Source organism: Cyprinus carpio, chromosome B16 (genome assembly GCF_018340385.1).
Source record: "Cyprinus carpio isolate SPL01 chromosome B16, ASM1834038v1, whole genome shotgun sequence".
NCBI classification, from domain to species: Eukaryota; Metazoa; Chordata; class Actinopteri; order Cypriniformes; family Cyprinidae; genus Cyprinus; species Cyprinus carpio.
The window spans coordinates 23002553-23019630 of NC_056612.1; the positions used below are offsets into that span (position 1 = coordinate 23002553).

General features: G+C 36.6%; 1 protein-coding gene across 4 annotated transcripts in view; it reads right to left on the minus strand.

Moving 5' to 3' along the window:
* Positions 1–17078, minus strand: part of LOC109064510 (dual specificity tyrosine-phosphorylation-regulated kinase 1B-like) — a 45631-nt gene that overhangs the window by 20797 nt on the left and 7756 nt on the right. The window contains exon 1 of one of the 4 annotated variants that reach the window (XM_042741524.1): positions 1858–4177. The exons of 2 other annotated variants lie outside the window; for them this stretch is intronic. In XM_042741524.1, the coding sequence (XP_042597458.1) occupies positions 1858–1999 (142 nt within the window). In that variant the 5' untranslated portion in view covers positions 2000–4177. Of the gene's footprint in view, positions 1–1857; positions 4178–17078 lie in introns of those variants that run through there. One more of the 4 variants, XM_042741525.1, reaches the window with a different exon arrangement.

Consider the following 17078-nt stretch of genomic DNA (forward strand, 5'->3'; position numbering starts at 1 on the left):
TTGTTTCATCAACCAATTATCACTTATATTGAAGTCTTTTATTTTCAGTATGGTTTGCTTTCATGTGAGCAAAACAGTTTACTATACGTTAATTAAGCCCTTGTTCTACCAAATCATCAAATGCAACAATAGTCTTTGACATACTTAATGTTCTGAAATACTGAATCCATGTAAAGAATGAAACAAAAAAGTACAGGACAGCAAACTGATACCACCACCAGTGGAATAAAAGCAGAAATAAAAAATAATCTGCCATGACAACAGCCTTTTCTTGTGTCGTAACAAGTCAGAGTCACACTTATCTTCATCATAAAGTCTTAAAATATGACTAACAAACCAAGAAAAGCTGTTTTGTGACGTACGTTGTGCACAATACAGTACATGCTGGTCTACAGAACAGCATTCTGCTGCAGCTCTAAGATTCCCAGCAACAGAGCAATCACTGTGAGCTCACACCTCACGTAGAGCTCCCATTGCACACTGCACAAATTACCGTGCAGAAGTGACGCAAAGATCATGCAGCCTCTGAAACTGTTCAAGAATGAGCTTATTCCCATGATTGTTTGAACAAGTAATGTTAAAACAATGATGGGAAAAGGAGTGCAGTTCTGTAGGGGTGTCTGGTGTGTGTAAAACATTTGACTAATTTATGTCCGGTCTAAAAGGGAAATGTCCCTGGGTGGGCTAATTTTCTACCTTGGATAACCCAAAATTCATAAATAAACATAGCATTGTACTGATTTTTAGTAGTTGATCATATAAAATGATGTACATCGTGCCAAGGCTTATCTACTTTTACTGTCAAAACGTAGACAATGAAAAGCACTGATGACTTCCAATGTACCAGACAACGTTTTGACCAAACTGTATTTACATTCTCAAAACCCAACTAAAAGCTAATGTACTTCCTCAAATTCCAAAGCCCTGTCATCACCACAATTCGCTTGCTTTTCCCTCAACATTCCATGTAGTTTTGGTGTTGTTGACTGGATTCATGCTGTCAAGGACAAACTGTATTTACGCAAGGATTTCTAATGTTTACCATTGGTCAAAGGTAAATATGAACTTCAACAGCAACTAAGGCTGCGTTTACACTCGGCATTAACATGCGATCACCGTGATCCAATCAAGCAGATCGGATCATCAGTCAATCAGAACACGGCGCGTTTACATTTGGCAACATCAACTGACTTTTCTATCTGGATAACCAATCAGATCTGTCTTTCTCGCGGAATATTTAAATAAGTCTGAAAAGAATGGCCCGGTGCAAAGTTAACCTGAATTGGTGGGTTTTCTTTTGAAAAGCATTTTCAGTCGTGGGACATTTTACAAATCAAAGATAAGTGTAGGAGTCACACTAGTCTCCACACGGGTGTTCTCCGTCTTTTTTTCTGACAGTTCGCGAGAGAGGGGGAGGCGTTTTTCCGTGATGTCGACCTGCGAATGCAGACATGATGGCTGGGTTGCATTAACATTACACTGAGATCCGATCACAATGCGTCCTCGACTGCCTCTGGACCAGGAGAAGCTGATCGGATAACATTCCGATCAGAAGTGCGTTTACATTTGTCTTTTCAATGTGTATGTGGACAACATCCGGATACAGGTCGCATGTTAATGCCAAGTGTAAACGCAGCCTAATGCTTGACAAATAACTGGATGTGACTTCATTACCCAATAGACCTGACTTGAAAGAACGCCTTTCCCTTTTACTTACTTCAACAGAACATTATTGCTATAGGATGAAATCATGTATGAGCGGACACAGATTTCCCAACATCCATGCATGTTCACTCTCTTGCGCAGCACATGAACTGGTGTAAATTTGTTATAGATGCAAAAAGAGGATGTACTAACTTTTTGCAGGCTTCCGTAGTAGGTGTGACTGGGGTAAGAAGCGATTCTGATCTGGGCTGCCAATCCAGGATTCGGTCGGCAAGTTTGCGACCATTCTGTTAGAAGGCTGCGGCTTCTCCTCCACAGACGATGTGATCACCATCTGAAATGCTTTTGCGTTGGCCCTTGATATCCAAAGAATGACTCTAATCAAGTTTGTTGGGGATCCCAAAAAGTACTGAAAAAGTTGCTGACATCAAGTATAGAATAATCCTTCGCACATGTCTATAACTTCAGTAAATAATCCAGTAGGGTACATCCAATGGTAACTAAACTCAAGTTTGAACCGTGAAGGCAAGTTATAAAGATTAGGATTTAAATTTAAGCACAAAAATATCTTTCAATTACTTGTAAAATCCTGAAGTGACAGACAGAAGAAACTGATGAATGAAAAAGGCACCATTAAGTTATTTCAAACACCGTTTCAGTTCTGTCCTTGCTATTCCCTTTATTACTATAATATTCTAAGGCAATGGATTGGGTTTCAGGCAACAATGCTCACGTTTGGCATAAAAATATACATATTCAAACTATGCATGTCTTATATACTTTATAGAGCTATAGAACACACACACATATAGATATATTTCTCTGTTTATACGGGGATGAGCTTATTTGGTTACTAAAGTTTTTTTTACTTGTACTCTATCTAGATTCATTGTCCCACAATACTGAGTAGATTCCATTGGACAAAATAGCAATAACTTTTGGAGAAACTGTTCACAATAGTGGGATAAGACTGAGATCCTTGTTGAGACAGGACCCCCCCACTTCAATTTTCCAAGCCAGATAATTCAGCAGCTGACAAGGAAACCAGAGCTAAACCTGGAAGTGTTGGTAGCCTTATGGGTGGGGGTGGGGGTCTCAATTTTCAACACCATTTACCCCATCACTCTCACTAAAAATAGCAGGCGTTTCTTATATTCTGTCTAGGTATCCTACAGTAGCTTAAATTAGTCAAAGAAGGCAGGTGCGCTCGGCAACAATGGCTGTGCTGCCACTTTCTTCATTTATAATCTGAATCCTGATAAGCGAAAAAATGCAGCTCCAGGTAAGAAAGGTATCAGTGACTTCCTTATGGGGAAAAACGAGTTACCCTTCCCCTTGAATGCAACTGGCAAAGTCTGCAGGTGTACAGGCGACCTTATTCACTGACAAGTCAAAAAATAAGGGAAGGAGGGAGCCAGGAGCTCAAGACACGGGTGACAACAATCTATAGCTTGTGATGAATGTTTTCGTGGGCTGCAGGATCAAAACAAACACGTGCATGCACAAACAACCACAACCAGTCAAAGTGCTGAAGTGCAAGTTACAGGCACAAAAAATGCACAACTACTGGAGAGGGGAATAAAAACTTGCCGCTTTCACTATGATACTTTGATACAGTGAGGGTGAGAACAGGATTTAGTCTCAATTATTGAGCGCCAATGTCAAACGAATAACGTTTAGACTGCGCTTCCAATGGCACAACCTCTTCAGTTCTGTAAAGAGACGTTTTGGTTGCGTGAATGTGCTTGGCATTTAAAAAGAAAACGAAAAAAACATCCAAAAATAAGTCCAAACGTCGCGTTCTCTGGTCAAGCTTTGAGAATTCAGTCAAAAGTTAGGATTTTAATGGTCGCGCTGTTGTCCGACCGTGCGCTGTCAAGTCCCCTCAAAGAACAAGAGACCGTTTAGTTCGCGAATGACAATTTTTTTAACTTTCCGTCGAGCATAAAAATAGAACTCAAAGCCTCAGCAAGTGTCTACGTGAAAAACATCAGCTGGCAAACAATTTGATGTTACTTCCATTCTGAGCTGTCACCGCGATCGCAATTCCGTGCAGTTTAGTTGGGCTTCCGCGTACACTTTCAGATTCATTTGCCGTCGTAACTCCAGCTTTTGGATATCGACCCTCAACCGTAACGCTCCTTTCGTTTTAAAGCTTCTCCACGATATTTTATTTTCCTCCGAAAAGTCGTTCTTTTCCAGCCAGTCTTAAGTCATTCTCTCTGCTTGCCCGTTATTACTTCTTGTTGTCGAGCTTCTCTGGCCGGCACTGGATCCACACCCTGCAATGAGGATTGTTCCATCCACACTCAAGTGTAGGGGGGATATAAAAGAGCCACTCTGTGGGGGAACTCGGTTGACGCAGCTCCCCACGCTTCAGTGTTTAAACACCAAAAGCGGAGGGCTGCCATGAGAACCATGAAACATGAGTGACACATGACTATGTGCTTATTTACCCGGATTTCATCAGATCAAACAAAGCTGCACCACAAAACACATATTCAGAAGCATTTAAAAAAACCAGCATCCCCCTTTTCAGTTAAGTAGCGCCACCAAGCCGCTTCTCTCCATTTATAGTAACTCCGCAGACATAGATATTCACACAGCGCTTTTATATATATATATATATATATATATATATATATATATATATATATATATATATATATATATAGATAGATAGATAGATAGATAGATAGATAGATAGACCGTTGGAATCATTAGAGGCAAACCACTATTAGTAACACAATTAGTCACTGTGACTTAGGCCTAACTTTTGTAACCTATCCAAAGTCATTGGAGGTTGAGCCCTCACACGAAGGTCAAGAGGGTCAAGGTCTTAAACGTATGTCTAATGTCTAAGCTTTCTACATATATCCATATATACAGGTTTTGGTAAACACAAAACATACTAAAAGCTAAAAAGAAAATAGCCAAAAGAAGTAGCATAGTAACAGTTATTTTACTGTAATGGCAAAGAATATAACCTATTCATTGCCACTGAAGTGAAATAATTGAACCTACACAGAAAACAACATAAAAGATAAAAATGCTAATTTTAGAAGAATATTTCAAACTGCACTTAAATGCTTTTGCATCTGAACTCTTCACACACACACACACACACACACACACACACACACACACACACACACACACATATATCCTTAGAGTTTGTTTACTACAACATTAGCATAGCCTAGTTGAAAAAACAAAACAAAAAAATATTGCTTAAATTCCTGACAAAGTAGTAGCTGACTCCTTAAAAGTAATTTAATTATACGTTCACGAACTGCAACGTTTTGCGTTGAGAACATTTACAAACAAGGTCGGCCCTAGTAAAAAAAAAAATAGAATGACGTCACTGAAATAATTTGAAACATTTAATTATATTTGTAACAAAGCTTTGGCAACACTGTGTGCACATGATAAAGAAGGTATTTTTCTGTGCCCTTTAAGTTTCATCAAACTTTTCTGTGCTAAAGCGCGCACACACGCCGATGTTCCTTTCCATGGAGCTGCTCCTCAAATCGCTCTCCCTCCCTCCCTTTCTGCTCGCGCGCGTTCAGGGGTGCTACATTCTCCACCCCCTGTGTGCGCGTGCGTAGGCTCTGTTGCTATCCGACGCCGCGGCAGCTTACACGCGATTGGTCAGAAGTGGTCCCCGTGGCTGTTTGGATTGGTCAGCTCGGTATGTGGGCGGAGAAGAGACGAGAGACTGCCCTTTCCCCCAGCTCCTTGTTGTCTCCAAAATACGCCGCGGAAACAGGATGACGTGCCCGCGGAAATAACACAAGATTTCAGGTAGATTGATATGGAGGGAGAGACAACAGCGAAAAGTTGAGAGAGACAGAGAGAGAAACACGACACTGAATCTATCTGAGAAGTGTTGCATCAGGGCAAACCTTAAGTGACCATTAATCATTCATATTACTCGTTAACTTAGTTATCACACCAGTTATTAAAATTATACCGTGATAAGGCTTGAGATTTAACAAATAAGTACTGGCAAACAAAACGAGAGTATTTTAGCTTAAGCATGTCATTTCTCACTCTAATTACAATTTGAATAACTTCTGAATAGTCTTAAAATCCTTATACTAATAATGGGTTCGTTCTTATGTAAAAAATGGCCTCACATACAGTTTAAGTTCAGCCTTTACCGTTTCAGTTTGCCCAGTTGTACTAAATTGGGATGTTTGAGTATATATAAAAATAATGCAAGCATGATTAAAATTGTAAATACTATATTGAATGTTTGATTATTTTTTTTTATAATTTGACCATACTGTGGTTAGGAATCATATTTAAAACCCCATTGCGTGCGGGTTGGTAATTCCTCTGTTCTTCCCTAAAGGGGGGGTCGATGGTGGTGCAAAACGAGGTTAACCATGCCGTCATTCATCCTCCATGACTCCACAGAAGCCCGTTTATACGCATCCTTTCACGTATCTTTCTCTTGCTACGATAAAATGAGCGATATGACGATTTTAATAAGTGATGTGTAAGTGTAGAATCTTTTTAGACATTAAATTATCATATATTAAAATAAATAGTTTCGCTTAAATCGCAATATAGCCTACATTTTAGTAAAAAAATAAGAAAAAATAATGAATAAATTAAGCTACTTAACTAATAAGAACATATAAATGACGAATTTATATTCAGTAGCATTAAATGAATTAAACAACTGTATAAACAAGTTTTATTTCTTAACGTTATTAGCTTGCTAAATTTATACAAAGCTGCAATACTTTTGAAATAATAATAATAAAAAATACGTTTTAGTATTTTATAAAGGTTACTGTGAAATAGACTTCATTTAAAACTTCAAGAGAATTCAACTTTCCTCTTTTCTCTCCCCCGCTACAGCAGTGCGCGCGCCTGTGACAGCTGCGGCAGCCCCTTATGTGTCACATTATTGTTTTGGTTTGTAAAGCATAAATGCACAGATAAACGTCTACGTGTATAAGTGAGCTGGTTCTTGAGAGGAAATGTGACTCGGTTCCAATAAATCACCTTTGCAAAGCTCCCAGACACCCGAGATTAAAAACGCAAGGCGAAGATTCCGAGACTCACGTGCCTTGCAGCAAAATTCCACCCGGCAACTACACGTTGTACCATGGTAACAGCCCTGCCATTGGTCCCGGGTGCGTTTTGAAATGACCAATGGGAGGGCCGGCAGCGGGTGATGCGTGTTGCTAGGTAAACATGATGCAGTGGGAAGATACGGTAGTCGAACTTCACTGAAGAAGCTTGCAAGCGCAAAAGGAACGGCGGGGTAACACAGCAGCGAATTACAATTACACTGCGGGGAGGTTGCCGGGGTTGTGTTTCAGCTCTGCTCACGCCAGAGATGGTTTTTTTCTCCATTTTAAAGAGTGCATTACAGAGTTACATTTGTCTGTTTGGACACATGCAAGTTAAATAAGGCAACAAAAATGGGCTTTCCACTAGGAGCAGAAGATGAGGACGGCATGCTGACCAAAACAAATCATATACTCTTCAGTGCTTTATTTTCAACCTCCTTATTGACAGGCAGAACGGCCAGATATACATCCCAGCAAACACTTCCCATTGGCAACTGGCTTGTCCACCAACAGTGAGATATTTCAGTAAAGCTGACCTCCTAGTCCCTAAATATTTAAAATAGCCACCTTAAGTGTGTGCTTTCTTTGGACCACGTCGATTCTGTATATCCAAGAGCAGTATAACAAAACATGCCAATTATGGAACGAACACTTAAAACAATTCGGGAACAGAACATCTAGCTAGGAACGCAAAGTGCCCTCTGACATTCAAATGGCAAAGAAGTGACCATTAACAATAAATAAACATTTAATTCAGGATCCTTATGTTAACAGTAAACTAAGAGTGCTTTTACTTTCATTTTTTTTGTTGTAAGTGAGCTAGACCACTCTGTTGTCCTCAATAATTAGATATCCTACAAGTGGTTTAGTGATGCCACTCTATAGCTGGGTATGAAAGCACATGCGCAGAATACGAAGCTGTAAAAAACTTGTTTCCAAACACAGTTGTCCTCATTACACTTAAGTTACCTGTGACAAAAATGGCCTAATGTTGCTAGTGCCATGGAAGTTCTGCCAAGAAATCTAAGATGGGGTAGGGTCAAGTTTACCATTACAGAAGTTTAAAGTTTCATCCATAAATAGGTTGCATGAGGTGCCATGCTTGAAGTTATGGATACAAACGCTAAAGATGTCCAACACTTAGGACATGGTACCAGCATTTTTAAACCAGTCTATTAAATCACAGCAAGTGCTTTAAGAATTTAAATACTTTAAATAGCATCATGTATGATAAGACACAATTTTGGATAATACATTTATTACACAGCTCTCAGGAATACTTAATTCTGATTGGCCAATCGCAGAATTTAATAGTCAAATATTTCTGAACAATGGCGTCCAACCACGGCATCACTGTATAAATGATTGGTTGTCCGAGAAAACCATTTCCTACAAAGACTCTCTGCACTTTCACAAATAAGATAATTTAAACTCAAATTAATATTTTCTGTTAATGCATTTATTTGTTGAGTACACTGTAAAAAACACTTTTTTGAAGTTGTAAATAAAAAAAAAATTACTGGAATATGTTTTACATGAAAACAAAATGTTTTTCTACTTAAAAATGTCAAGTTTAATTCAATGTGTCATTTTGGCGCTTCTTTGTAATTCATTTTGAAATTTTACTGGTAATATCTGAGTGACAATTTCACCAACGTTTTCCAATTTGCTAATGTAACTGTAATAAGTGAGAATGTAAATGTCAGCCAGTCATTGCAAAAAATAAATAAATAAATAAAAATAAATTATTACGTGAGTTGAAAAAGTTTGTTGCAACTTCAGTATAATATTCTAACACAATTAATGTAACAGGGAAAAAAGTTTATTCTTTTATTCTGTTTGTCTGATAAAGATCCACACGGCTCGAATATCACCTGTGGTAAGAACATGAAATAATGAAATTTTCACATTTTTGGAGCTGTGGTGTACCAACCTTTCTTTTTTCTTATTGTTTACAATAGTTGAGCACCCTCATAGAGGCTAATTATTCTATTTTTTTTTTTTTTTTTTGTGGAAAAAAGTTTATTTCAATGGATTTACAGACATAATAATAATGAAGTGATTACTACAGACACACACTAATTTAAATATGTTGTTACAATACACCCATGAAAATGATCAGGAAGAGACAAAGCTTGACAGTATCTGCCCATACGTGTCAGTGCACTTACGCCTGACCCTTTCGTGGAGCGAGACACAGGAGAATCCCCACTGTTAATCCCTGATGAGCCTTCCCCCCACCCTACCCTCCCTTCCACAGCACGACCTTTCACCTGAAAACCACACATCTAACACTTACACAGACAGTCAATGAGAGAAACAGTGAGGGCGCTGTCATACAGGCCACACCAGTATCACCTCTTTTTGATGCAATTAATCTACAATTATTTATCCGGGGTGTTTTTTTTTCTACCATGATTAATGTATGCATGCATTAGGGTTTCTAGATATAATAGCATGGGCAACAATAGAGGGATTAGGGCTTATTTTCTCTCTTAAGAGGTCAGGAAGAGTTGATAAGAGAGATCCGGTTGCTCATGGGCCATTCCTACAGGTGCTACTGGAAGCCTTTGGGTGACATAACAATAAGCAGCAAGGTATAAATATTACATAATTTTACACACAGAAATAAAATATAATATAACACACCAAAAATCAAGTTACATAAACTATAATAAAACAAACAAATCAAAAAACAACTTATAACACTATATAATTGGTGATATTATTGCTTTACCTGGGATTAACAGAAAAAAACAGAAAAAAAGCATGCATAGAGCTCTGATAATTGAGAAGGTACTGGTGGTGCCTCCTCTACTGCCTCTAGTGGCCAAGCCAAATCACTGCAGGAATGGAGAAGAAGCTCTGACAGTGGGAGAGAAAAAGCCTTTTTAGATCAGCACTTGTATATATATATATATATATATATATATATATATATATATATATATATATATATATATATATATATATATATATATATAAATAATCTTGCATGTTTTCAGTGCATCTGATTACTTTACTGATTTTTACAACTAGCTAGAACAGCCTCAATACATACATAACTTTAATTTTTTTGGATTTCCAAAAGTCTTTAAAGAAAGAACAGAAAGAATGAGCAGTAAAAAGTAAGTCTTAATGTATATTATTGCAACACAATAGTAATATTAAAACTGAAATATAAATATATTAAAGCTAAATAGAATATAGAAATGACAAAAGCACCTAACAGATTTAATAAAATTAATTAAAACTGAAAAAACAAAAATCAAAATACTATAATAGTATATAAATAATATCAAATAACACAAAGTTTAAGATGGAGAATGCAAGACAAACTTTGGATCACCTGAAAACAAATGTACACCAAATAAGACTCTTCTCTTTATAAAAATGATGGCAGTAATCAAGCATGCAAACTAGTAGTATTTTGTCTGCCACTTTTTTTCAAGACTATGTAGTATCAAGGTTTACAAAAACCAAAAATACCATCTTTGCCCTTTACATAGACACAGGAGTTGCTGAACGTGATCTAATGGCAGGACTGGAATAAACTAAGGCCACTGGACTTGCCAAAGGACAAACCATTAAAACAAATCAATGTAAAACACGTCAAATATATCTCCCCATTACAAGGCATGAGTGCTAGACAATCTATTAGAGAGGAAACGTGAACATTTCCGAAAAACCGATAAAAGTTCAACTGCTTTGTCTTGTACCTTTGTTTAGATGTCAGTAGCCAAATCTTTAGGAGTTTATTCAATGTAATCTGCAAAGCAAATCAAAACCGCCAGAGTTACAAAAGTAGTGATTGATGTGTCTGACATTTTTCAGGGTGGCATCCATATATGTTATATCCTTTGATCAGCTAAACAATAACTAAACAGGGTCAACATCAGCCTCCTTAACATAAAGACATCACTGTTCATTTAACCGGTCATGTAACTGATGAAAAGGCTTACACTTAAGTTAACAGCTTCAACTATTATTGCTGACATCACTGTAAAGTCTATGGTGATTTCTGGGAATTCTTACTCTTCCAAGTTCTCTTGCCCAATTGAGTCAATAGTTTTTCAGTCACACTAGTTAAAAGGACAATGTTGGCTATTTGTCTGTCTTGTTTCATAGATGTAGCTGCTAAGCAGAAGGACAGTGCATGGAAAAATAAGGAGCAGTCCATGCATGCTGCAGGTATCATTTCATTTTAAAGGAATAGTTCACTCAAAAATGAAAATTTGCCTTTAAATGTATTCATCCTTAGGTCATCCAAGATGTAGATTAGTTTATTTCTGTATTGGAACAGATCTGGAGAAATTCAGCATTAGATCACTTGCTCACCAGTGAATCCTCTGCAGTGAATGGGTGCCGTCAGAATAGGAGTCCAAACTGATGTTAAAAACATCATAATCAACAAGTAATCAACACGACTCCACTCCATCACATCAGTTAACGCCTTATGAAGTGAAAAGCTCTGTGTTTGTAAGTAACAAATCCATCATCAAGGCATTTTAACGTTAAATGTCACTTTTGACCAAAATATGACTCCATAATAATAATGCTTCCTTTCAATATTACATAAAAAGTCCATCCCCTGTTGTCCTCTCAATCCAAATTCACCTAATTGTTTAGAACTGTTTTTGCTCGTAAATGGTGCTTGATCTGTGCATATTTCTCTCCTGAGATAGACTAGACAACTTTTGCACCGGAGAATGCAATATTATGAGTCATTACAAACACTGCTTTTCACTTCAGAAGATATTAACTGATGGACTGGAGTCACTTGTGGATTATTGTGATGTTTTTATCAGCTGTTTGGACTATCATTTTGGCGGCACCCATCCACCGCAGAGGATCCATTGGCGAGTAAGTGATGCAATGATAAACTTCTCCAAATCTTTTCTGATTAAGAATCATCTACATCTTGGATGTCCTGAGGGCAAGTAAATAATCAACAAACTTTTATTTTGGGGGGAACTATGACTTTAATAAGCCAAAACATTCAAGGAATCCAAATACATTATGATGTATTAAAATGTAAGCTAAAATGTTTTACATATTTTACATATATTTTGTAACATTTTTAAAGATCTAATTTTTTTTTTTTTTTGCAGTTTTAATAAAAGATGAATTAGCGATTAGTCCAATGACTGACCATCCACACAAAAATATTAGCATAAACAAATTTCAAAGAGTTCTGAAGAGCATCCCAACCTGAATCAAAACAACCATTTGAATATGCTTTACAAAATATGTTAAACTGTAACAAGGCCTCATGTTACCAAATTACAGTCTGTATCAAAATCAACAAAAATCTTAAATAAAGTAACTCTAGGTATTTTCTTAATAATAATAATGATCAATAAACATTATATATATATATATATATATATATATATATATATATATATATATATATATATATAATACAGTGGAATGACCTCCCGATCTCAATTCGAACAGCTGAGTCTTTACTCATTTTCAAAAAACATCTAAAGACTCATCTTTTTCGCCTGCACTTAACCAACTAATACTAGTACTTACCTTTTTCTTTTTCTTGTCTATCATATTAAAAAAAAAACCCTGGCTACGTGTTCTGTACTAGAATAACTGAGACTTGTCATAGTACTTGTATACTGTTGTTGTTCTCTCGTTGATTTGATTGTTTCTACTGTTCTCATTTGTAAGTCGCTATGTATAAAAAAAAATACATACATAATAAAAATAAAAATATATATATATATATATATATATATATATATATATATATATATATATTAAAAAACCATTTAATTTTTGTTTTAAAAGAGTCTCAATCTTGTTTGTCTTCTGTAATCTTTCATTAAAATGTAATACCATTCTCCACCTCTGAAATTATTTTACTTTTCTGCTCAAGTCACATAAGCAGCATCGGTGGGTAAAATAATCCTGATCAATAGCCAACTAGCATTTAAGCAGCATTTTATCATACTAACATTCATGTCTGATATACATTCACATTGCACAAGTAATCTTGTTTGCAAATGCTACTTAGGTATGATGTCTAGATATAGCTTGTTTTGGGTAATACCCATCTAAGCATAATATATGTATTATTACTTTAGACAAAGTCGAAAAGTCATTGGTAGCTGAAGATTTAAAGCATCAGAAGTGATTTAAAGTTCAAAGATTTCTATAGTTATAGGACAGGTGGTTTTCAAAAGCAGTGCTACTGAACATACAAGGACCATAAGGTTGACAGCTGATTTCCACCATGCTCCTTTTTCGATCAAATATACCCCTGACATTTGAACTGTTAAAACAGCAATCCTCAGGCCTCGGTCCACATGAACACCTAATGCCCCTCTGCCACCTCTCCTTCTCTTCTTCCTCTTCCCTCTGTCTGTCCCATTCCTCCTATACTGCACATACGATGTGATTAAGCTTCTGTTAAGCCAGGCATAATCTCTAGAAGCTCTGGCTATTTAATTCTTGCTGTGCCAGCTTAGAGCAGTCATGGAGCCTGGCAAGGGGTGTGTGCAGGCATGCAGGCACACAGACAGGCACTTTGGCTGTCACAGTCAGTGCATGAAGCAGTCTCGCACTCCCATAGTGACAACAGGGCCTTTTACATGGACACATGCAGTTTGCTAACCATGGGCTTTGAAACAGGCATGGTTCAAATATACCAAAACGCACATACAGATGTTTAAGGACGGGCACAAGCACGCATCTAGAGAAGCCAGGTGATGAAGCAGACTGACAGTATAGTATTCATTTTGACAATTTGTGGAACCCATGTATGCAGTACGGGTTATCGAGGGCAATCCGGATGGATGTTGGATGTCTATAGGTGGGCCAGCATGTGAGACTAGGATCACCTTAACTCTACATTCATTGCCTTGGTGTTAGGGTTTCCAGCTACAGCTTTCCTGAAATATAAAATAAATAAAGAGTTTCTGAATTGCTGAATCACCTACATGTTTGCAATATTTAACATTTTTATAACTGGCAAAAGCAGCCCCAAATGACAGCTGGAAATTTGCACAAGATGGTGCCAACCTGATGGCAAACGTTAGACTGACTGTATGCATGAGTTGTCTTTGGACAAGACCAGTGTTCTTATTGTTAACAAACCATTTAAACGGTTTATAAAATTTCTTTAATTGAAATAGAGCTGAAATAAAATAAAACCTAAAAATTCAATAACAAAAATCACCCCAAAAGTGATTTTTTTTTTATTAATTACTCACCCGCATGTTGTTTCAAACCCATAAGACCTTTGTTCATCTCCAGAACTCAAATTAAGATATTTTTGATGAAATCTGAGAGCTTTCTGACCCTTCATAGACAGCAACGCAACTGAAATGTTCAAGGCCCAGAAAGTTAGCAAGGACATCATTAAAATAGTCCACGTGACATCAGTGGTTCAACCATAAAGAAGCTACTATAATACTTTGTGCACAAAGAAAACAAAAATACTTTATATAAACAATTTCTTCTCTTCCATGTCTGTCTCTGCTATCTGTTAACGAGAGTACCACGACGCATGTGTGTGGCACTGCTGACGCAGAAGCCGGCGTTCTGATGTAAAACTTTTATTACAAAGCAAAAACAAACACTCTTCTTCGATCCACGAATGTTTCTATGAAAGCTAATGTGCACGATGTCATCTAAGTCTGAAATGTCTGTCATAGCAAATCAACACATGCTGTTGTGAATAATTAAGCAAAGCATCTTGTCATAGGATAAGAACACGCAGTCTCAGGAATAATTTAATAGACACAGACGCGTCAGCAATGTACTGTAGTCCATTGCCACATCACAAATTGTGACGTCAACACAATGTATGTTAAACCCGGAAGATGAAAATAGCCCAAAAAAGCTTAAAATTAACCAGTTTTCTCCAACAGTTAAAATTATCGGATGCTTACATTGTCTTCTATGATGTGCAACACAAACACATCTGCTAAAATCTCAGAAAAAGTAGTCTGGGGTTTCATGACCCTTTAAATTACTAAAACTGAAGAAAAAAAAATATTAAAGCTAAATAGAAATATTTTTAGAAATTATAAAAATGACAAAAGCACATAAAATTACAAAACTTCATCTATAGTAAAAACTGAATGAAAAAAACTTATTGTAGCATATAAACTCCAAAATATCACTGAACACGTCTTAAATGTTTCTCGATTTACAAGGCTGTTAGAGTATTCAAGTGCTAGTTCACCCAAAAATAAAAATTCTATAATTATGATAAAGATATCATTTTAAAAAGAGTCCTAAAACGAAATGAATAGCAGAGTCCACACCTCAACGATAACAATAACATAAAACATGCATAAAAAAAAAAAAAAAAATTCAGCATTAATGAATGATAAAAAACATTGGCAGGCGACATATCTGCAGTGTGTGCTTATTATAAACAAAGTTATATCCTGAGTTGATGTGGACGCTATTAGCTTTCTAGGTGTAACCAGGCCTTTACTCACCATGATGATAGGGTCCAATGTTTTGACTTTTTAAATATCTTCTTTTGTGTTCCACAAAAGAAAGTGAGTCAAATGAGTTTAGAACGACATAAAGGTGAGTAAATGACAAAATTTTCATTTTCGTTGAACGATTCCTTTAAACTGTGGTTCAACTGTGCTGCCCAGGACTACTGTCAGCCCATCACGTGATACCAACTGATGCTTCATCCTGACATAATTACAGAATAAGCGCTAAACAACTAATCAGCACTGGTGCAACAGACTAAAATAAAACTCTGTGGCATGTTCTCAGTTGCTCCTGATTTCCTTCCTTCTCCTCTTTTCTACTCTCATCTCTTCCCCCAGTCCTGACCCACTTTCATCTCCCTTTGAAGAGAGAGTGACCCAGCAATGTCCCTGATGAGGATCCTATACTGTTCTGCCCCACACTACCCCCACGTCACCGTATCCATAGAGACATGGGCCATGTAAATTCATCCCATATTCCACGACATACAAGCCTATTGAGTGCTGCCATGCCATCCCTAAAGCTTCTGTACGATATAGGAAGAGCAAGTGAAATTTACAACTTATACACAAAACTCTGGCCATTATAAATGCAATTTTCTCTCATTAGTTCACTGATAGTGGGGTAAACCATGTCACACACAAGTATGAATTAAAACAAAGTATCTAAATGTAACAACAAGCCTTTTTTGACAATGCCTTACAGTGACAGTTGTTGGACCATCATAGAGCTGATCAAGAAAGCTTAACTTCTAACCTAGATATACATATCTGCCTAGAGATACATGATAAATAATGTGAGGAAGTTGAACTGGGGAAATTCAGGTGTAGGGCTGCACGCATCTCTCACACATACTCGAAATAAACAGCAAGATTCTTCAACATACACTAAGACACCTCGTGTTCAGTAAGGCTGCATTTATTACATCAAAAAATAATATAAACTATAATATTGTGAAAGAATATTACAATTTATACTGTGATGGCAAAGTTGATATTTTAGCCATTATTCCAGTCTTCAGGGTCACATGATCCTTAAGAAATCATTCTAAAATGCTGATTTGGTGAAACATTTCTTCTTATTATCAGTGTTGAAAACAGTTGTGTTTGAAATTTAAAATTTTGTGTAACAATGTAAATGTCTTTACTTTTACTTTTTATTTTAAATCAATGTATTGCATCATTGCTGAATAATATATTAATTTCTTTAAAAAAAACTAAAACTAAATGGTAACGTACTTATGTGTTAATTGCCCTATAAATTGGTTGTCAATTTATATGTAATGGCCAGTGGCTGATAAATTATAATGCAATTTAATATCAGATAAGATGTATATAAAATCAGTTATTTATTATACAATACAATGTTTGATTTTGAGGTGGATACTAGGCTACATTAATTGACCAATCAAGCACAGTTATTGGCTGATCCTATGAATATAATCCAAATAACCTGACCAGTGGATTGTGCATAAGTCTATCAAGACTGTGCGTTTAGGCTAGTATGTTGTCTCCTTTCTAAACTAGATGAAAATGTAAGATTTATTTTGACCTGTTACTGACTTGATGGGTATGAATAGGCTGAAATGTACAGAAGCTGGAGATGAGGCTTAGCATATAACAAATGCTATATCTTAAGCAAAGTTGCTGCTCATGCAGAAGATGCTGGTTTGAATCAAACACCCGGTTCCAACTCTCCATCTACAAAATATACAGACATAGAATCATACAGTATATAATTCAACTCACAATAGCAGACTAGAAATTGTAGTACATCCCAACAGTTATAATAGTTTGTTTACATTCAGTTTTAATATCCAACAACAATAAAATGATGCCCTTTATCACC